This window comes from Macrobrachium rosenbergii, chromosome 27, assembly GCF_040412425.1.
Source record: "Macrobrachium rosenbergii isolate ZJJX-2024 chromosome 27, ASM4041242v1, whole genome shotgun sequence".
Taxonomy (NCBI): Eukaryota; Metazoa; Arthropoda; class Malacostraca; order Decapoda; family Palaemonidae; genus Macrobrachium; species Macrobrachium rosenbergii.
The window spans coordinates 42054724-42077433 of NC_089767.1; the positions used below are offsets into that span (position 1 = coordinate 42054724).

Here is a 22710-nt window from a genome sequence, read left to right on the forward strand (position 1 = left end):
TTGCTTTGATTCCTCTCAACGTCCTGACCTTTAGTTCCACTCTTCCCTCTCAGAAGATTAGTATTATTTCTGTTTTTTTTGTAGCGTTTTAAGCGTACAAATGTGTAAGACTGTATCCATAGTTTGTATGCGTTATTAGCCTATGTGGTTGTTCGCATGAGTCGTTTTTAATGGTAATTCATCAAACCCTACACTACCATGACATTTCTTAATGGCCTCCTAATCAATTTTGCCAAAATTTCATTTATTCAATTATTCACTCAGGTTTAACAAAATTACTAACTATACAGGTACCGTTATAATACTTTGCTAGTTTATTACTTTCGTTATACCCTGCAAAGAATTTGACGTCCTGAACTAATAAGGAAACGAGTTTCAATCTTCGTTTATAAAAGTAACTTCCGTTTATTTCACGAAAGTGCTAAGGATTCCGCAACCCAATGTCATTTTGTAGACTCGACTTCAAGAAAATATAAATCCTTAAAAGAAAATAGGCCTAGCCCATCCCCATGGAAAAAGTCTCTCTCTCTCTCTCTCTCTCTCTCTCTCTCTCTCTCTCTCTCTCCTATACATGTATATAATCAATGCTGCTTATGTCTGTAAATTCGCATGTTGTACATGATCTTACATACACACTTCTACACGGGATAAGCATCAGCAGGTTTCATACTTTTATAAATTAACTAATTTCCATCCTAACTCTTCAGTCCCTTCTTTGCCCCCACCATAAAAGGATTCTGTTTAATCCCTTATTTTTTCCTTTTATTTTCATTTGCACAGAAATAAGCCTTTTAAGGGTGTTATAACTTTTTCTGTACGCTAGATAGTGAATCCCAAGGGGTTTTAAACACGGTATGTATTCACCTTTGCGGCATGTTTAATGCAAGCCCGTTGGGGATGCCTGTACAAACATAAACAAAAGACTGTATATAAATAGCATAAATATAATGACCTCAAAGAGATATAAATCGTACATAACGACCCCCGAACTTTGCTGGGGTTCGCAATCTAGGAGGGTGCACTGTAGGCAATATTTAGGGTTCTTTGCAGCGTGCCTTCGGCCCCTAGCTGCAACCCCTTTTGTTCCTTTAACCGTACCTCTTTTCATATTCTCTTTCTTCCATCTTACTCTCCACCTTCTCCTAACAATTGATTCAAAGTGCAATTGCGATGTTTTCCTCCTGTTACGCCTTTCAAACCTCTTACTGTCAATTCCCGTTACAGCGCTGAATGACTTCATAGGTCCTATTGCTTGGCGTTTGGCCTAAATTCTACATTCAATCAATCAATCAATCTATTAAAAGATATAGTTTTCAAGCATTTCATTTTCGCTTTCAGCCGCCAAAGTGGGGCGAGTATGCGGAGGCGGTAAGTCTCGCCCCTTTTCCCGAAGAAGGCCGTTGGTAACGCTGGTAAAGATCGTCTGCTGCTGCACCTGTAGTAGGCGAAACCCACGGCGGGCAATCCCTCGAAGCTTACCACCACCAGTCGCCAGTGAACTGTCGAGGTGTTCGTTCGGTCACCGATGGCGCCGCGGACCAAATTGCTGTGTAGTCTCGGCAGGAGGTTCATCGGTAATTTGAGAAGCCCGGGAAATGGAATTCGCACTTACTACTCCTATTCGCACGAGCCATTTCATCCGCTCAAAAGGGCGCCCGTGTGGACGTCGGCAGCAGAAGCTGTGTCGGTAATCAAGTCGGGTAAGTTGTCCTTTTGAGTCTTGATCGTTTTCGGTGGTTACCGGGGGGTTATTAAGAGGTCGTGCTGGTTATTATAAAGGCCCGCGCCAGAATAGGGAATTTATTAGGAAATTATATTTGATTTAGGTAGCCAAGGGGGCCTCTTGTTTAGTTTTCGTGTATTTTTAATAGGGAAATGCTAATTGGGGTTGTATAGCTTTTTCCATCATTCCAGGGGTTATTCTGTCGTTAATGTAAGTGACCATTTAGGTCAGTATATTCCATCAAACACAGGTTATGAAAATAAAATGTCTATGCCTTTTTTTCATAACTCGCACCGGTACAAAAACACGTAGAGTATAGTGAGTATTTTAGATCCCTATTGAGGCTCATTGTCGGCAATAGTGTCGACTGTCGAGATCATTGCCCTTGTCTGTTATAGTGTCAAGGTCATTGCATTGCATACACTCGGTTTAGCCAAGTGGGATATTTTTTCATGAGAGGCTGTTTACTTTTCCTCTTGGTGTCTTGCTACACCTGGCTATGTTTGTAAAATTATTATTATTAATATATACAAGTTTTGGATGGAGAATGCACATAGAAGTAATGTTTATAAAACTTGTTATTAGTAGGAATGCACCTAATGTTTTGACCTTCTTTGCAGACTTAGTGTAGAATGAAATTATTCATATTCGTAACGACTTTATACAGTAGTCTTTTGAATATAAATGATAAATGTTTAGGTTTTAAAAAGAAAATGTGATTCGTTTCAGTTCAGCTTTATTTCTGCTGTGGTCTTTAATTTCCGGAATCAAAAAAAGATAAAATTAGGTGATGATGTTGGCAGCCAATTTAAAACGCAGATAGACGTAACTATGAATAGTTCACACAATGAAAGGTCATTAGGGATTGGAATTGGTAACACCTCTTCTTACATGTCAACTCCTTTGGATACCCACCTGTTACCCGTAGGAATATCCTTAAAATCATTATTATCTGTAAGATTTATAATCGAAAATAGCGAAATGGATTTGGGAGCGACTCTTTAATAATTTAGTTCTTTAGCTAATTAAGAATGCTTGACATAAACTGGAGCAACAAAACAAAATCCATTAATTTAAACTGATTTAATACATCAGTCGTGGTGTGCGTTCATACACATTCATATCTAAAAAAAGTAGTTACATTAAACTTGAGTGAACTGAATCTGTATAACCGTATTTGCATGTTCATTAGCAGTGGAACTGGAAGAAAATATGTATGGTGACTTAGGTTTTCCTTATAGGTTGTCATGTATACCTCTTGGTTGCCACAATAAGTTAAATATATGTTATTAATTAGATCAAACAACTCGGCTGCTCTTATTAATTAGATCACACCGCTCGGCTGAACTTACGTAGGAGGCCAGGTAACTCTCTGAGTTATGTGCACCCTGCTGCCCCTCTGGGTTAATACACTTATGCCCATGGTAATTGTATGATTAATTGATTTTTCACCAATGTTTTCATATTGTTTCACTGTGATGGATGGATTGTACCCATATTTTGTGACCATTGTTCCCCTGTAGTCAAACATTTTTTACTGTAATTGTTGGTGAAACCCACGATTTTTGTATTTATTTTCCTTACTAAACTTGAGATTTGTAGCTAGGGGAAGCTAAGAATAAGTCAATTCCACTGAAGGAATGGTGAAATATCCAAAACGCACAAGAGAATTATGCATAAAAAATATATCTTCATGTCTGTAATCAAAAACAACCTAGAGATAAAGAAAAAGAAATGTGTAGCATATAACCTTGTTTTACATGCCATGGGTTTTTAACTCTACCTTTTGCAAACCCATATGCTACTGGAGACTGTTTCTGAAACCTTACAGTTTCTAAGTACTCTGCTGTCCCTGACAAGGTTATGAAACGCTTGAGAATATTCAGCATCTCAACTTCCTACATGAATAGCAGGTTAGGAACAAATGAAAATTGAAATGGGTTTGTATGAAAGAATTTGTCATGTTACAAAAATATAGTATTTGTGCAGTGTTGTTTATGTGATAATGGAATGCCCATTTACTTGAGGAGAGTTGATAAATAATTCAAGCTAGGTAGTCATTCATAAAGTTTGTTCTTCATTTATCATAAATCTGAGTAGTTGAGTATTCCATCATCATCATTATTTGTAGTGTAATTGTTCCATTCATATTCAAATTGAATATGAAAGATGTTTATGACCTGGCTTATACATACAGGAAAGCAATTTTTTTTTTTAGGTGAGCACTTATCCATTATTTACTTTATTAATGTGTCTCCCATATTGGTAAGTAATTTTTCAAGTATCAGGAGCATAAGTCAACCCATAAAATTCTGAGGTGCAACTCAGGTTTAGGCCTATATTCACCAGATAAGACGACCCCTAGAATCAAGCCAGGACCACTTCCCCTGCTCTTCGTTGGACGAGTCGGTAGAGCTGTGGACTAGCACTCGCTAGGCCCGAGTTAGAGTCTCCGGCCGACTGATGAAGTGTTAGAGGAATTTTTTTCTGGTGATAGAAATTCATTTCTTGCTATAATGTGGTTCAGATTCCACAATAAGCTGTAGGTCCCATTGCTAAGTAACCAATTGGTTCTTAGCCATGTAAGATAAGTCTAATCCTTCGGGCCAACCCTAGGAGAGCTGTTAATCAGCTCAGTGGTCTGGTAAAACTATGGTATACTTACTTTACTTCCCCTGCAAATGCATAACGAATAAGATATTTGGAGTTTAACATCTTGCTTGCAAAGGTTTCAGATGCCTAACCCAAGTTTCTGCGTGCATACTGTACTTTGTTGTATCTTTCAGGTGATGTTGTATTTGTTCATGGTGCTGCTGCTACTCCTCTCAAACTTGTCAAAGCCATGACTGAACATGGCAAGAGCAGTCAGCTTAAGGATGTAACTGTTTGTCACATACACACAGAGGGCCCAGCCTTGTATGCTCAGCCAGATTGTGAAGGTAAATATTTAGTTTTTCAGGTCACAAACAAATTGTACATTTGTAAAGACAGCAATGATTGTATTGTACAAAGAAATAACTTTGTAGTTTATTATTTTATTATAGTACAGTACTTCAGTCAGATGTAATTAATTGGTGTTTCTTCTAAGATTTTGGTGACAGGCGAGTTTTAAGGATGGGACCCAAATGGTTTGCCGTATCTCATTCTAATTTTTAATTTAGTATAATTTTATAGTACTGTACTTATGAGTTCAGTAATTTCATACTGTATTCAGGTTCAACATGTAAAATGTTTATGTTTTTGTAGTTAGGGATGACATTATTATTGTGACAGTTTTGCACATCAATATTCCTTTTGTGATTGACCAAACTAGCAGAAAATATGGGGAGAGATTTGTACAGACTGCTGGGGACTCTTGCAGGCGTGCAAGACTAGCGAGTCAATTCTGTTGTCTTTTATTATTGTATTTGAAGAGGGACCAGAGCATTGGAAATTTTATTTTAGGAAGACAAAAGTAGTAATTATAAGTAGTAGGTTTGTATGATTGTTTTTCTTTTAGTCAAATATTTATAGAGGATGAGTTAGATAATGGTATCTATGTTCCAGGCTCCTTTAGGTTATGAGTGCTGCGTTTAAAAATACCTAGTCATCTACTGAGCAAGAATTTTAATTCATTTGATCCATTTCAGGTATATTTCGGGCCAATTCCTTCTTTATCGGGTCTAACTGCAGAAAAACAGTGAACGAGGGAAGAGGGGATTTTGTACCCATCTTCCTCTCAGAAATTCCAATCCTTTTCCATCGGGAAATTATCAGAATTGATGTGGCTCTGGTGCAGGTAAGAGACCCAGAAAAGTATTTTTGCTTTGATTTAAATATTTTTTTGTAACTGCAGAGACACTGTACAGTAATTATCTTTTTAAGTCCTGGTGTGTGCTGTACTTAAGAGAAATTGTGTTTGTACACTGCAAAAGTGCCAAAGCCACTCACCAGTGAATTAAATGATTTTAGGAGTTATTATATATGGGCTGTAAAAAAAAATATGAATAGGATACTATAAAGTCTACAGTGTAGAGACTTTTATTTCAGTTGCTTCAGATTATTGTTCAATTGCTTTATAATGGATGAAATGATTGCCAGGGTGATATACTATTGCCAGAGCTTTATTTATACACACATGAAATTAATTACCAAAAATGTAAGGGGGTCACTCATATCCATTTAGTGTCTTTCAAAATATTGTGTTAACATGCTCAATGTTACCTTAAAAAGCCTTGGGTTATGACTAGGTAGAATTTAATTAAGTAGCAGAAATAAGTTTTGTATCATTACCTAAATTTTTGATGACAGGTTTTCTTTGTAGGTGTCACCACCTGACAAACATGGCTTCTGCTCTCTGGGAACAAGCGTTGATTGTGCTCGTGCTGCAGTACAAAATGCAAAGTATATTATTGGGCAGGTAAGTTTATGTCCTCTTCAGTGTAAAAGAGGATTTAATGAGATTTATAACATCAGTTTTGATAACAGGTTGTATTTGTTGGCATTACAACAGCGCTGAGTTTTGAAAAGAGACGCAGATAGTGATGTTACAGTACAGAGATCTAGAATGAAGGTGGTGTTAATTGTATTTGAGGATAAATGTTGCTGCCCATCAAGGGTCACTCCTGAGTCCTTGCTGTTTATCGTAGTATTGGAGGAAGCTAAAAGGTGTGCAAACTGGTAGGCCCCCTTGAGGCTTCAGTATGCAGATGACCTGGTGTTTACAGCAGAACCAGAGGAAGAGGTCCTAGAAACATTTAAAAGATAGAAGACCAGAATGGAGAGGTCAAGACTGAAAAGAGTATAAGTAAAAAAACCTTCTCATGACTGGAAAGTAATCTGTGGAAAAAGGACCCCCAGGAAAGTGACCATGTCGATGCTATGGAAAATGTGATGTGAGCTCTGGACTGTGTACTGTATTTATTATAGTGAATTGTGATATTCAGTCACGAAATGTATAGGAAGAGCAAATGGAAATTAGAGGGGGATGGAGCCCAGTGTTATGCTCTGTTGTGTGAGAACATACTGGACAGGGAGGAGGTTTAGACAGCAGTAAGAGTAGCAGCATTGTCAGTGAAGTAGAAAGAGATTGCTAAGTATGTGGTAAGTAAAAGTAAACCAGTAATAAACAGAGTATATATATAAGGCCCGTGAGGTGTTTTAGCTTTCTTTGATATCCATGGTTTCTGATTGATGGCATGTAATGGCTTTGTTGCTATTGCGTGTACTACTGCTAATCCTTCTATGTCCTTACGCCAGGTGGGGTCTAACTAGGACACTGTTTGATGCTAGCATGGTCTTCTTTTGAAACTGATTTTTATGTTCAAAATTGACTCCAGTGTTTGTTGGACATTTATTTGAGGATATCTTTTCGAATAAATGTTCAGCAAACATAGAAATCAGTTTTCTGGGCTTTCTTTTAAACCTTTTGCTTTGGAGTGTTGCAAGTCACTTGTGACAGTGAGACAGGTTCTTCTCTTGATGACAACTCTTTATCACCTTGTTTGTGGTCATGTTTGGCATTCTTTTTTTTTATAATCTATGTACATGACTGTATTTGTGTTGAATGACATGCCATTTTACTGATCATGCACTTATTTTCTATAATTCTTTTTGCAAATGTCACCAAACTGAACAGCAGTTTCTTTTACTTTGATCATTCTTAGGTGGGATCTGTATTGACATTGAGACTTACTTTGGTTCCGTTTTTAGGGTTATTTCTGTAATTTTTCTGCTCTGTAATGGCTCATTTCCTCCTAACTGTCTTATTGGAACATTAGGAATCTTTCAAGGAGTGCAAATGCGTGTGCTTTTGGTTTGTGAGGGAAGGATGGGCAAAGTAGTTGTATGATGGGTAGGAGACCCATTGTTGAGACCTGTTACTATTATTATTGTTATATACTTCTTTCCAGGTTAACCCTTGTATGCCACGGACATTTGGTGATGGCATTATCCATAAGAGTCATTTTGATGCTATGGTTGATGGTATTGAGAACCTACCAGAACACAAGCCAAAGGAACGGTCGGAAGTTGACAATCAAATTGGGCAACTTATTGCTGATAACCTAGTGGTAAATGGTGCCACCCTACAAATGGGTAAGTTTGTTTTATATCTTTTAATTTTTATTTTAAGAAAAATAGCTTCTGAATTTTAGTAAAAGTAGCTTTTACTAAAATTCAGAAATTTTTTACTTGTTTTTTGTCAGTTTCTGAAATTTAATGGCTGAAATGATTCATTTTAAACATGACTATGCTGTATAGAACTTAATGTGAATGTATTTTTATTTCTGTGCTGAATGTACTTTTATTTCTGTGTTGAATGTACTTTTATTTCTGTGTAGGCTATGTGTCATAAATGCAGTGTATTATTACTCTGGGAGAGCTAGTAAAAGAGATCGAGAATTCTTAAAGAAATAAAACTGCATTCCCTATGCTGTCCATAATTGTCTGGGAAGATCTCTGAAAATGGAACTTGCAAAGAAAAAGTTCTGAATGATAAACAAGTGGACCTCAGGTATGCCATTTCAAGAGCAAAGCAGACTGACCAGAATTGCATCTTAGCATATAAGACACTACAAGAATAAACAGATAAATCTCTGAAAGTTTAAAAACTGATGTGTAATCTGCCTCCGAGACTACAACAGGCTTCTGACTTGTTGTTGAGTGGGAAGCATTTGAATGTACCTACCGTGATCTGACTCTCATTTCATGTTAAATTAGGGTTCTAATACCCTTTTGTTGAACTAATTTTTCTTTTTTATCATTTCATGACTGATTTTCCATTGCTGGACTACGAATGGAATTAAAAATGATTTCAATTATTTTTAAAACAAGGAGGTGGGTGGAAAAAGGATGTGCAGTCAGCAGTATGCTGCTTGCGCCTGTAGATTTCAAGTAATGATCATATATGCCAGTAAGGCATAAATCTCAAATCATCCTTTGCTCTTAATGGGTCCATACTTGTGACAGGAATAAAAAAATACTCAGATAAATAAAATCTATGCGCTATACAAGGGACCAACACATTTGACAAATGCAGGAGACACAGTATCCTTATACTGTATATAGTTTTTTTGAATTTCATTTCGATAAAAACTGAATTATTTTGCTTTTGAAGGCTACTGCTGCCCCGTTCTCAGAAGAAATGTAAGTGTAGGTTACTACTGAGACTTTGTTAGCTGTTCTTGCAGATCTTTTCACCAGGCTTCCATTGTCATTATTACTTAAATACTACTGTACCATACAGATTTCCCCTGATTTATGAAAAGTATTATACAGTACTGTACTGTACTAGGTAAATGATGTTGATCAACCACCAAAACAGTATCCACTTTTATCTCTAACCACAGATCTGATATGTGCTTAAGAACTAGAATGAGACCTTTTTTTGCTCATAAAAAGTAACAGGTTATTGTTTAGTGAACAAATTTTACTGGAAGAGATTTGCAGTAGTTTACATATTAAGGAATACAGTGCTGTGTCAGCATTAAAGCAGTGCAGTGAATTTAACACATGATAATTTTGAAACAGCAGTATTGTTCATGTTCACGTAACAGGAGTGATGATTTTATTTAGTTTTGTCATAACCAAAATTTGTTAACTTATTTTCTCATCCTTCTACAGGTATCGGCAATATTCCTGATGCAGTTCTGGCATCGTTGAAGGGTCACAAAGATCTGGGGATACATTCTGAAATGTTCAGTGATGGAGTGGTCGATTTGGTGGAGGCTGGTTGTATTACAAATGCCCACAAGACATTCCAGCCAGGAAAGATTGTTGGGAGTTTTATTGTGGGAACGCGAAGACTTTTTGATTTTGTGGATAACAATCCTTTTGTTAGTAAGTATTTTGTAATGGTGCATACTTGTATTGCAGTGTTTTAGTTACTGCATTAGAATAGTTTTTCGTGTGAAAAAGTTAGTGTAGTTGTCGTTAATTGCAAATTTTAGTCATATTTGTATAAACTGAAGACTTTAGTCAGCTGGTAGCAGTTATATTTTATTTACGATTTTTGTTTTTAATTTTATTCTCTTTTAAGTTGACATTTTATGAAAGCCCTTTAAATTAAAACTCTTAAAATGTGCTTGTGGTTAAGTTTATTACAGAAGTGTTTTGCTGTCTAGTAGACTAATAGGTTTTAAGTTACTGTATTTAACCAAGTTAACATTGTGCATTATGTTGGATGACTCTTTGATCCATCCTTATGAGAGGTGTTATAATCATAATTAATAATCTGAATTTTGTAATAATATTTTGCTGTTTTTAACTCTTGCAGTCTGAATCAATTAGTGATACTCAAAACAAATATTTTTGCTACTGAACTCTGCTAGTACTTGGCCAATAATGCTTGCTGAGGATGTGAACAGAAATATGTTACATGGCAACACTGGAAATACTGCACTACTACTTAGCTTGAAGATGTAATGTATGAAAGTGTGTTCCTTTTATTCCCTTCCATTTTAAAACTTGCATGTTATTCCTTAATATTTGTGGTTAAGGAGATTATAATTTAGTGTGATTACTGGAGAGTTCAGCTTTTTATAAATGGACACCAAAATAAGGCATAATCTTTGTCGCTGATATAACTTTACTCTAAGAACTCCTTTACTCAGATTTTGATTCTTTTTCTTTCTGTTCTCCATGGTTATACACGAGATATTGCTGCTTCTGTTTTTTCAGTTGGTTTTATTGTGTTTACTTCTGTTATGCAATTTATACTTACCATACATAGTGTCTTACAGTGCAGTTAGGACTCTTCTTAGGGTGGTAAAAAATATTGATGATGGAAGTGAAGTATGTAGGCAGGAGAGTGACTGGTATAGCAAAAAAGATTTGGCTGAGACAAGGTGGTTTTATGTCTCCACGGCTGTTTGACCCTTTGGATAACTTAAATCACTCTGATGCATCATTCAGAGTCCAACCTGAGTCACTTGTGACACATATTCTGCTGAGTCTTCTATGTAGGTGTATGAAGTGACTGATGTAGAAATTTTTTCAACTCTGGTTCATTCATGATTCAGAAGTTAGTGTGTAAATATGTCAGTGACTATCCACCCACTTTTAGGGAAAGCAGATAAGCACATATGTTTTCATCGTTCTGCTAGTGCTTGCTTTGTTGTGTTAATTACTGCTCTTTTGCCTCGAAATGTTTGATCTCTTAAACTTCTCTTCCCTTGAAACTAGAGGCGTCAGACACTCTTACTAGCCTCTTCCCTTATCTCTCCCTATCTCTTACATGAGATGCTGGGAAAGATGGAGTTTTTTACTCAGTAATTTATCTAATGGTGAAAAATTACTAATACTGCACTCAGTTGAATTTTTCCACACCATTTACAAGACAACATCATTTGTACACAATGTGCTAAAAGCAACTCAAGACTGTAAAAAAAATTTGATTTGTGTTAATCTGTAAAGAAATATTTTGTTAAATGAATCAAGTTCCATACCCTCCCTAAGTGTTTAAATCTTTCACGAGCATCACTTCAAAACCACGTACGTATTTATTTCTGGCACTGGTTTAAATTTGTTTCTGTAATGGTTCCATTATTTTCAGGGATGTTCTCAATTTTGTCGTTACATCTGATTGTTCCAATATATGACATTCAGAATTTCTGTATTTTATTGTGCTGTAAATGTATTCCATTCTTGTTGAATGAACCCAGATTTATATGCGATACTTATTAATATTGCTTTGCACTGAATTATGCATTTACAGCTTTGTTACCTATACTTTGCCTTTTTCCAAGTCAGTATTATCCATTTAAAAAATGCAGCAGTTTTGCATAATTATATTGTATGGTACTAATGATTTTTCAGTATTGGTCCTTCCTGCTTATTTGCTTTGTTACCCTAGCCATCTGAAATAATATTTTGACTTGTGAATGGGTCTCAGCCATTGATCATATGGAAATTTTAGGTGTTTATGAAATAAGTTATTACATTGTCTGTTGAGCACAACTTTGTATACAGTTTTAAAAATGATTTCAACACAGGAAAAGTCATTGGGAAACTTGAAAAATACAGAATTTAATGCTGGTAGTAGAGTTTTGTTGGTCTGTGACATTTACTTCATTCCACCTTGTTTAAATCATATTCTTTTTACAGCAATGTGTGATGTTTCTTTTGTCAACAACATCCCAATTATAGCTGAGAACCCAAAAGTAACTGCCATCAATTCATGCATTGAAGTAGACTTGACAGGCCAGGTTGTGTCAGATTCTATTGGCACTAGGATGTATTCAGGTAAGAAAGTATGCATACATTTGTCTATTTTTAGTCTTACTATTTGCAAAATTCCAGTCATAATTTTAGCTGGAGTTATGAATATTAATCCCATAAATTCTTAGTAAATTAGGCTGCATATTATTATTAGATATTAGCAGAATAGTTTAGTTTGCTTTTTACCATATAATAGTAAAACCCAGTAACAATCTTGGCCTTGATATAGGACTAGTATTACTTCCAGTAGACCAGCAGCATTACCTTCTTTTATTTACTTCTCATCCATTCCCTTTTGTCTCTTGCTACTTTGCTATTAGGTTTTTAATTTTCCCATGACCCAATTTTCACCTTTCATGTAATAACAAATACTCCACAACAAATACTTCACAAGTTTAGAACTGAAACTCTGTACTCTTGTTCGGCTAATTTATAAAAATAACTTCCATTTACATGTCAGGCTTATAAAGCAGTTTCCATATTGATGTTACCTGTAGATTATCTTTAAATTAGTTTTTAATACAAATACAGGACTTCTAAAACAGGTTTTGATGTACGAAAAACCTATTTTTGTTAGCTGCTGTGAGTCCTCAAAGGAGTTAGGTAAATTTTTCAGTACACCAAAAAAAGGGACACCATACATAAGGTAAATTTTTAGCAAAAAAATAAAACCCTTTCTTCAAACCTGTTGTTTTCACAATTTTTTTAATTTTAAAACTTGGAAAGTTGACATCTGTACCATTTATCCTACAAAAATTAAATTAATTGATACAAGAACCTTCTTAGACTTTCACACAAGTACTTAGAAACCTTTAAGAAAATGACTGGTTTCTGGCTATAAATTTTCATATTTTCAGTCTTGCCATCACCCCTCTATAAAAATTGAATTAATAAGGCTTTTTAAATTGGCTGACCATGGGCCCTATGCATCACAACACTACTTTGGCACAAGTTGAAAAGTAACTGAAGCACAGTTGTAATATGTTGCCCCTGGAATGGAAAGAGATGTTACTAGTGAATTTTAATGGTCCTTTTACAAAAAGTTATTGTAGTTTGTTTGAAAAATATATATCATACATAAAATATAACCTATAGGCCTCATACTGTTCAATTTCTAGAGTTGGGTGAGCAAATTCAGACAGTCACATGCCAGGTTAATTTACACTAGCCAGAAAGTTCTTCACTACTTTAGTTGTGTCCTCTTTATTAGCTATTCTGCTAAGGAAGGCAATAGTTTGTTCTATAAGTTTTTATTTTAAATACAGACTAAATTAATACAGTAACAGTCTTGCACAAATAGAAAAAAAATAATTTTAAACCAATAACTGGTCCAAAGCCCAGGTCTACAGTACATACATTTGTAGTGTCTTTTTTGTTTCTCTTACTACAGTACATACATTTGTAGTGCCTTTTTTGTTTCTCTTACTACAGTAATGTTCATCACGCATAGTAAATTTAAGGGCAAGAGGACCCTCCTATATCATGATATTACCATCAAGTAGAATTCATTTACTTTTCAAGTTACAGTACATCATTTTTAGGATTTAAATTAATTTCTTCTACATTTTGAAGGTGTTGGTGGCCAAGTGGATTTCATAAGAGGAGCTGCAGTTTGTAGGGATGGCTTAGGTAAGCCCATCCTAGCCATGCCTTCTGTAACATCTCGTGGAGAATCCAAAATTGTTCCCTTCCTAAAGCAAGGTAATATGATTGTTACACCCTGTGTTTTTTTTTCATTTTTACCACAGTACAATGGCATCAGTATTTCATATTTTCCTTTAGTAGTAGTTGTTCCTGTGCTTGCTTCACAACTGTGTCATCAAAGTTGCCAATGAATCCCTTCATAACAGACCATGTGGTATCTCTTGATTATAGTGTGGACTCTGAGGTAGACTTGCATATACTACAGCATTTTGACATTTGCCTATACGTACTGACATACAAGATGATAAGGGGTGAATGCATTTACTTAAGCAAGTTGGGTTGGGTGTGGTTCTTATAAGGAAGGTGAGAGAGTCTACTTTATATTGTTCACTTATAAAAAGATATTCCTTATTATAGTATTCTCCCAAGCACACCCTTTTGCATTCATTATGAGCGTGATGTGATAATTGGAAAATTGTGTTGATTGTGCAGGGGTAATTATAGGATTACTGTTCATATACCTAATTAGCTTTTGCAGACAGTTAGGCCTGCACTATATTCCCTAAGTGATATTTGTTTCACAACAAACCTTTTACATGCATATAGTGCTCATTTTATCAACATAATGCTCCCAGACAAATTCCTAGAAAAGAAGAGTAAGTAGTATGTGCACCAGATCCATTATTTCCTGGCCATCCAAATTGGTCTCGTTTATTATTTAACTAATGGATCCTCACTCTGTTCCTGCAAGGGACAGTCCTGTTCTAGGGTTCTCTTCTCTTTGTAAGGAAAGTATTGATTGGGGGTGATACTCCTCCAGGAATGCTCCAAATCCTTCCAGTTTCTTTCAACCCCCACCTCTATCTTCTGTTCTTCCCTCTGTATGGGCCACTCGTTCTACAAGAATAACACTAGGCCACAAACTTTTGCCTGACGATGTAGCAGCTTCTGAGAGAGGTATTCCATCTACAGCACTCAAGTGTGTCTGTCGTGGCGTATTAACCAGCCGAAGGAAATTAATGTTGTGAGTAAGACTGTTTTCTAGAGTTCTTGACTCGGCCCGTCCTGTGGTGCATAAGGCTAGTGTGACCAGCAGGGAGGAACCCTCACTGTGAGCATTCATACTGGCATTGGAACCAGGCTGTGTGGCTGGCTAGCTCTGTCCAGCAGGGGCTTTATTCCTTTGGGGTTTATTTGATGGCTGAGAAATTCTATTGTGTTTTGGGCCCATTCAAATTTATCTGGTGATACTAATAGTCTGTTTTCTCTTAGTTTCTGTAGGACTTGCTTTATGTCCTTAATGTGCTGTTTGTAGCTGGAACTGAAAATTAGAATGTTGTCAACATAGATGAAGTAGCAGGCTACTGTAATTCTTCGAGGATTTTGTCCAAGAGTCACTAGAAATCACTCTTGCATTTCGGAGACTGAAACAGCTGTAGTTGAAAGTGTATTTCCGAAAGGGGGTGATGGCTATTTTTTCTGTCTTCTTTTGCTACCAGGACTTGGTAGTGTCCCTTTAGGAGGTCGAGTTTTGTGAATGCTCTGGCTCCTTCCAACTGGTTCATTATGTCGACGATGTTAGGCAGGGGGTACCTATCTGGTACCATCTTGATGCTGAGCCATCTGTAGTTGCCGCAGGGCCACCATGTACAATGTCTGCTTTAGGTACCATGTGGAGGGGTGATGCCCACGGGCTGGAGGCTTTCCGGCAAATTCCTGCCTGTTCCATGTTGTGGAATAATAGTTTGGCGTATGCCAGTTTGTCTAGGACCAAACATCTGAAGCATGCATGGACTGGGGGGAACCTCAGTGACGATGTGGTGTTTGATGTTATGCTTTGTGAGGCTGGTAAGGTTGTGCTGGAGGGAGTCTTGAAATATTTCAGGGAATTCCTGTAGGAGTTGACTGATCTCTGGTCCTGTTGTGTTCTTTGCTGCTACTATTGGAGTGATGGGAGCTATAGGACTGTCTCTTGTAACCAGCTGGTGTCTGGCTATGTCCACTAGTATGTCATTGGCCTTCAGAAAATCTGCTCAAAGTAGTGTAATTGTAACATCTGCCATGATGAATTCTAGGTGTACGGTTTGCCACTGAAGGATAAATTCATTGTTCAGCAATGGATACCTGGAGAGTGCTGGGGGTGGGGTTGAGGCGGAGGCGTTCGTGCGGTTTGGCTGGTACGAACAACTCACATGTGCCCATATCGGTGAGGAAATGTGTGTTTGATGTCTCGCCAGTGGTGTAAAAACACGTTGAGTGTTTCTGTCCGCACACGGAAGAAAGACGGTGAGAGGCAGACTCGTTTCCTCTTACGAGGCAACCGGTCTGCCTGTTGCTGACGGTTAATTGTTTGGGCTGCTCTGTGACCCTCTTGCAAGTTTTTTGACAGCAGGCAGCCATTCTCAAATTTTCAGGCCTTGCTCCCGAATCTCCAGTGTCAGAAACATAGGCCCTTTGGACGCTCTTCTTTTTTGGTTGTATATTTGTGTTTGTTCTCCCTCCTGTAGTCTCGGGAACAGTGTATGGGAAAGGTGAGGTCCTCTGGCTCACTGTGTTTGCCTGTCCTGCTTTGATGCTGTGGTTCAGGGGTGGCTGCTGCTGCAGGTAGTTGAGAGGGTTCCGATGATGTCTGGGCCAGATGCACTGCGTCCACCATTCTCAGAAACTTGTCGAGGGGCATGGTGGATGCGCTGGGTATTTTGGTGACTGTTCGGTGAGGCAGCTTCGTTAGGAGAACTTCTCTCACCAGATCTAACATCGTTTCTGGTTGATTGTCTGCAGCGAGAATTATCAACCGCTGTAGACGTATGATGGCTGCTGGTCTCCTATTGCTGCTCCTATGTTATCTAAGAATTTCCTAGCTCTGAGGGCTGGGGGCATGCTGAATGATGACCTTAGTTGTGTCTTTAATGTCTTGTATGTGACGGTGGTCTGTGGGTCGGGAACTTGAGGACAGTGTCGGCTTTGCGGGATGAGGACGTGATTTTTTTTGGATCTGAAGATGGTCTCCTCCCTGAAGAACCAGGCCTCTGGGTTGTGCAGATGGATGCTGCTGTGGCATTGTCACTGGCTGGGCTGGCAGTGTCGGTCATCTTGGTGAAGAGATGAGGCAAGAGTAAGATGCAGCATCTGGGTACTTGCTAATTTTTCACATATTTCTGACAAGACATGAACTTCTGCGAACAGAAAATTAATATCTAACATCAGAGCAAGATAGACATAATTTTACAGTCAGGTGTGTTTTCTCACACCTGGAAAACAGTTAATAATTCCTTGAACAAAATAAGGAAAATTCTCCATTACATGTTCGATAGTTTAAAGAGTTTTACATTTACAGATGGTTTTGGTTTTACAAATGAAATACTATAACTTCCGAAAATACATGAAAAAGATAGCTTTGGCTGATCATCCTGGGCTTGTGTTTTCTGGTGAAAATTGGTGATTTTGTCTTGGCAGGCGGATGCCTGGAGGGCCCAGTTGGGGCCCCACATTCTAAAATTCTCTATATGCAGATTTAAAGTGGACTGTGGGTGCCAGATAATACTTACAAACTGGTAAGTCCAAACTGAGATGCCACTCAGACCGCAAGGATTCTGTATGCATTGACTCAATTCAGTAAATAACTGCTCTGTGTAATTCATAGGAAAAATCTGTAGGCTTTTTGGCATAATTTGTCAGTAAAAATTAGCAATAATTGTGCTGAAATCTGAACCCATACTGGGATTCAAGGAAATGAGGTTGACATATGTACAAAATATGCTCCTTACATTAGTGTAAAAAGATTTCACTACTTGAACATGAAATAACCCATGAGGTCATACTATATACTCTAAGGAAATGCAAGAACTGGTCATCTCTCTTAACCAACAATTAGAAATATAAAAGTGTAAATACTGTAAGCAGCACAGGTTATCAGTTGTCTTCATTCCAAATAGTTATGAGAAAAATTGTTTTAAGCTGATTGAGGGTTGGGCACACATCTGCAATTTTGGGAGTTGGGAGATGGTGCAGTCTTGCACCCATGAATTTTGCACCAATGAATTTTTTTAAAATAAAAATTAAAATTTTACACTTAAAATTACTTATATACAGTGCTCTTGCTTCCATAAATTATTTACATTCTTAAAAGTGTATGAATAATGAAAGGAGTATGAATGATTAATGAAAGCTGTGAGTGTAAAGACAAGTTTATTTTTAAAACTTTGTTGATAACTCTTCATTCATTCCCTTTGCCTATTCACCTAATTTCTTTCTTACCCTATTTAAGAATGAATCTTTTTGATCCTCCAGACGAGTTTATAAATGTAATTGCAACAGTCTTTGTAGCTGATGTACTTTGAGGTTAATATTTTATTTTCATTTTTAGGTGGTGGTGTTGTTACAACAAGAGCTCATGTGCATTACTTGGTAACCGAATGGGGCATAGCTTATTTGTTTGGTAAGAATTTGAGACAGCGTGCAGCTGCACTTATACAGATTGCGCATCCAGATCACAGAGAGTTCCTAGAGAAAGCTGCTTTTGAAAGGCTTAAATGCATGCCTTCTCTAGATTAACTTTTTTATGCCAAAAATTATAATTACATTTAAGTTTAGTGTGGACCATGCACTAATCGTGTTTAACATTTAGATTTTATCGAGCCATATTTTAATGTCAATATTTCTTTCCTTTACGTACCAGTACTGTTTCTAGGAGTTTACTGTATACATTTTGATCTCATACTAGTCTATGAATTAAGACATTTTTTGACATTTTGTGTTCCATATAATTAGTGATAATCTGAAGATTTTTACGCATAATAAATTACACTGTCAGCATTTTCTGTCATATTTAATTTCCTGTATGCCTTAACAGGTGATGGAAATCATATTGGTGCTCTCTACTTTAACTGATCTTAAATGAATCTCCTATGAATGGTCCTAGAGATTATATTTTCCCATTTAGTCAGCTACTATTTCTATGGCACGTCATGTTTCTTTATATTTCACACTCATTCTCCAGTTATTTGCATACATTATCTCTCTACTGTTAATTTTATTAATTACTGCTTATTGCATCTCCAAAATCTGTTTCATATAATATTTAAGTGAAGGTATTAATTACAAGTTTTGTTTACAGAATTCAATACTCTTATGGTTAACAGCAAAGGTACACAGGTACGGAAGAGTATATAAAACTTTACTCTTCTTTATTAGACATTGGTAGACCTCTTTTATGTGAATCATTATAAATGTATTTACTGAAACAGTCTGAACTTTCCAATTCTTAGGAATCACTGAAACAGTCAAACAGAAACCGAGCATAATTCAAAGTCCAGAGATTTTAATAATATACATGTCCTGAAGGTTTTGTAACTTATAATCAATGTTACTGCAGTTAAAATACTTCCTTTTCATTATTGTTGTTCAAATATTTGTTTATACAAACACTGCAAACCGTTAGTGAACGTAAGTTCTTGTACCGAGATGAATATAGTAATGATATATAAACAGCATTTACATTACATGTTTTGTGTCGCAGCAACGTTGTTGACTGCTTGTTGCATATCTGTGTAACAATTTTTAAAGGAACAGTATTAATACAGTACATGTAGTTATACATGTTTACTCATGTTTAACATATGCCAGAATATTTCTAACTATCCTGATTTTTCTTACAAAATACCATACATAATAATCAACTGAACAAAAAATTGTTCATTTTAGCATGGAAAACAAAGTTATCTAATTTGCCTTTCAGAAAAATATGTAACTAGTTTTTTATAAATTTAAACTTTATTTGTCAATCTTTATAAAGATTTTTTTGCAGTTAGGGCTTTCACGTCTGTCAGTTGTAAGAGGCCCATCCCACAGTTGCCTCCAGTGATAAATTTTCTGTACACTTTAGTAGTGAATTTTTGCCTTGTGATATTAGATTTGCCGAGTGTTCATAGTCAAAATAAGTAGCATTTCTATACTACCTCATCTTTTTGCTCAGCTGGTGTTAAAGAAAATATGCTGGAGAAGTTCCCAATATTGATAATGGAAATACAGTAGTACTGTATAATGACTGTAAAATTAATAGTGAAATTGCCATATGAATGGACGTTTTGTGAAATTAAGTTGATCTCTTTATGAAGGGAAGGGTAATGCCATTGAGTAGGATTCGTTATCCAGCACCATGAACATATCTACGCAATTTGAAGATTTCCCTGAGCACGGTTATTTACTAAACATATCACGATTCATAATGTTCGGAGAATGACCATGAAACACCATTCTGACTTGGCCTTCCAACATGTTGAATACATGGGAGAATGCTTTCAGAGTGGGTTTAGTCCCTCTGGGAGCCCCAAATATAGTTTACTCAGCCATTTTGAGGTTCCTCCAGCAAACAAGCTAGAAAATTATACAATAACAAACCCAATGACATTCAATCAAAACTAGACTTAACACAAGAATGTGCAATCAACTATGGCAGTAAGAATGATCTTTTATATCAGGGATTCAGTACTTGAGGAAGAATAAGGATAAGGAAGGCACTGATAGTCAGCTACAGTGGCTTTGTTAGCTACAACTCTCATCAACCTTTGCTATTTTGGTCTTACGTAGAGTGGGCAAAGCCTCAAACCTTTCTATTCCATTTTGATGTTGAGTGGGCAAGGCCTGGAATTTTCAGCCAAAGAGCCTAAGGACTAACCAGTCATACCAGTCAGTCTTGGTATCAGAAGGAAATTATTTTTAAAGCCTACACAGTTTCATTCTTCCCTCTTGCATGGGTAGAGTGCCTCAACTCTCCCGTTAAAAGGCTCCGACCATAAAGACATAGAGACTGTGTAGAGAACTCGTTACATACTTAAAACCTGTGAATGAATTACATAAAATGTGAAGGACTGCAACAATTCTTTGAAAACAAGCGCACTTGTAGGGAGCATGACCAGACCAAGGCAGAAATTATGAACCAGCCAACTGACAGAATTATGTATCATAGACTGGTCTATCATATGACCTTCAGGTGTAACTTAAGCAGGCACTAAAGCACTTGGAAGGAATTTTAGTGTGGGAAAGAAACACACAAACCAATTAAAGGCCCCCAGAATTGTCGACACATGTATACTGTACTCATGGTGGGAAAAGAAAATAGACACAAGATACTGGAGATGCAGCTACTTTGGGCAACAGAAAAAAATGTCAAGTTGTGTTAACTTGGACTGAAGCTCCATGCTAGTTGAACATGATTAATCTACAATATCCAAGATGCTCCAATTAGGAGTGAAGGAATGGCAGGCGTATTCAAAACTTTACATCGGTAATACCATTAAGATTACTTGTCTCTAGATGTATACAGTTTATACTAATTTGCATCTTACTTTCTCCCTCCCTAAAAATTGGCTATTTGAGAGCCAACTAAACTAACATATAGCAACTGTATGTGATATCTACCAAAGAAAACCATTTCAACTAATGTGATATCTAGTCAAACTGCTATCTCTTTAAGCAAGCCATTAAAATGTAAGATTACTATTAGTTGTCTGGTTAAAAGGTGTGCTCTATATGAACTTCATGGTACAAATTGAATGCCTGTTACTGTCTGTAGGCATACCAAAAGCAATAAAGTACATTTTACAATAATAATTTCATATTAAATTTTTTCTCATTCTACCTTAAGATGTCCAACAGAAACAAATTAACACCTAAAAATGTTGAATAAACACTTCATACAAGGGATTTACAACTACAGTAATTAATCAATTATTTTAAATATGTTCCTAGTCAGAGCTCTACAGATATCATCTGTTAAGGCACCATATATCAATATAATCACTCCCCTATAAGTGTTTACAGTACATGATTTTACAAAAAAAAACAAGCATCCAACACACCTTAGGCTGCGTCCACAAGATCGAACTTTGTTCGATGTGATGTCAGAAGTGAAGAAACTGCAGGCAAAGTCAGAACTTGCCCGCCGTTTCTCCGCTTCTGACGTCACATCGAACAAAGTTCGATCGTGTGGACGCAGCCTTAACATATCAGGCTACAGTGATTTATCTGGCATTATGTTACACAAGTGACAAGCAATTAAAACTGAATATCTGTAATATGTGATGTCTGCACTGCCTTTTACTCCTATGCACCTGTAATTGTTGTGAACTGTGAATTCACCTAGAAAAAAACTTGTCCATGTATTACATTTACTAACTGTTAAGTATTTAGCCAAAAAAAAAAAAGTTTGGTTGGAGTTACAAAGGTCATATTTTAATAAACTGATTATAGAGCAAAGATTCACCTATTAAAAAATATGTTTTGAAAAATTTTTGTATGCATCTGTATATACCTATATATGTTTTATAAATAAAAATTTGACAATTAATGGAACTGTTTTTTATATTAATCAAGGGTCTATTTTATATACTGTAAAACATTATTAATTACTAGCAACTGTTTTGAAAGAAAAATTGTTTCAATGCCAGGCCAACAACTTATTGTTACTTGAATGTGTGTATGAATAAAATGAATGAATAAAATTGTTCTTATTTTCCTGTTAATGTTACCAGGTAGTATAACGTCTTACATCCTGCTTAAAACATATAATGATGTAACAACACTATTATTAGTGGACATGTGGAAGTATTTCAACACCTGTATTTTAAAGAAGAAAAAGATACTACAAAAGAGTGATATTGATGGTACCGTCACAAGCAAGTGAATAAACTATTCTGAACTAAATATACCTACGGTTGCAATGACCAGGGTATGACTTACAAGGTAAGAGGGGGATAAAAATGTAAAAATAAAACGAAGTTACACAGAAAACAATTGTATGAAGTAAATCCAGCCGGGGCTTTGATCTGTCCACATGGCTCTCTTGACAAAAAGTAGTTATCTAAAGCCATGGGTGATAATGACTAGCCTACACCCAAGAATCAAGTGAGTTATATTTCACATTTTCGTATTCCATACTTTGCTTCTCTCTTGATCACTTCAAGATGATATTTTTGAGACAGAAGTGTAAGACCAACAGAGGTAAATTCGGCAGGGAAACCATTTACCAGTGAACAATATTTTGTGGAAGAGGAACATGATACCACTGATTTCTGAAAGAATCCTCTGGAGACAATTTCACTGTCCTGGGAAGTGGTTGTCAAACTTAAATGTGAATGTTTATTATA

General features: G+C 36.5%; 1 protein-coding gene across 2 annotated transcripts; it reads left to right on the forward strand.

The window, feature by feature from the left end:
• Positions 1-1338: 1338 nt before the first annotated feature.
• On the forward strand, positions 1339-22065 carry LOC136853721 (4-hydroxybutyrate coenzyme A transferase). 2 transcript variants are annotated; one of them, XR_010857540.1, is made up of 10 exons: positions 1339-1700; positions 4510-4662; positions 5353-5501; positions 6027-6122; positions 7615-7798; positions 9326-9541; positions 11807-11944; positions 13493-13621; positions 17931-21428; positions 21561-22065. XR_010857540.1 is itself a non-coding variant. In XM_067129709.1 (9 exons), the coding sequence occupies exons 1-9, from the start codon at positions 1526-1528 to the stop codon at positions 18116-18118; spliced, it is 1428 nt and encodes a 475-aa protein (XP_066985810.1). In that variant the 5' UTR covers positions 1339-1525; the 3' UTR covers positions 18119-22065. The 2 variants fall into 2 exon arrangements, 1 of the variants encoding a protein (XP_066985810.1); XM_067129709.1 differs by having other exon boundaries at positions 17931-22065.
• Positions 22066-22710: the final 645 nt, after the last annotated feature.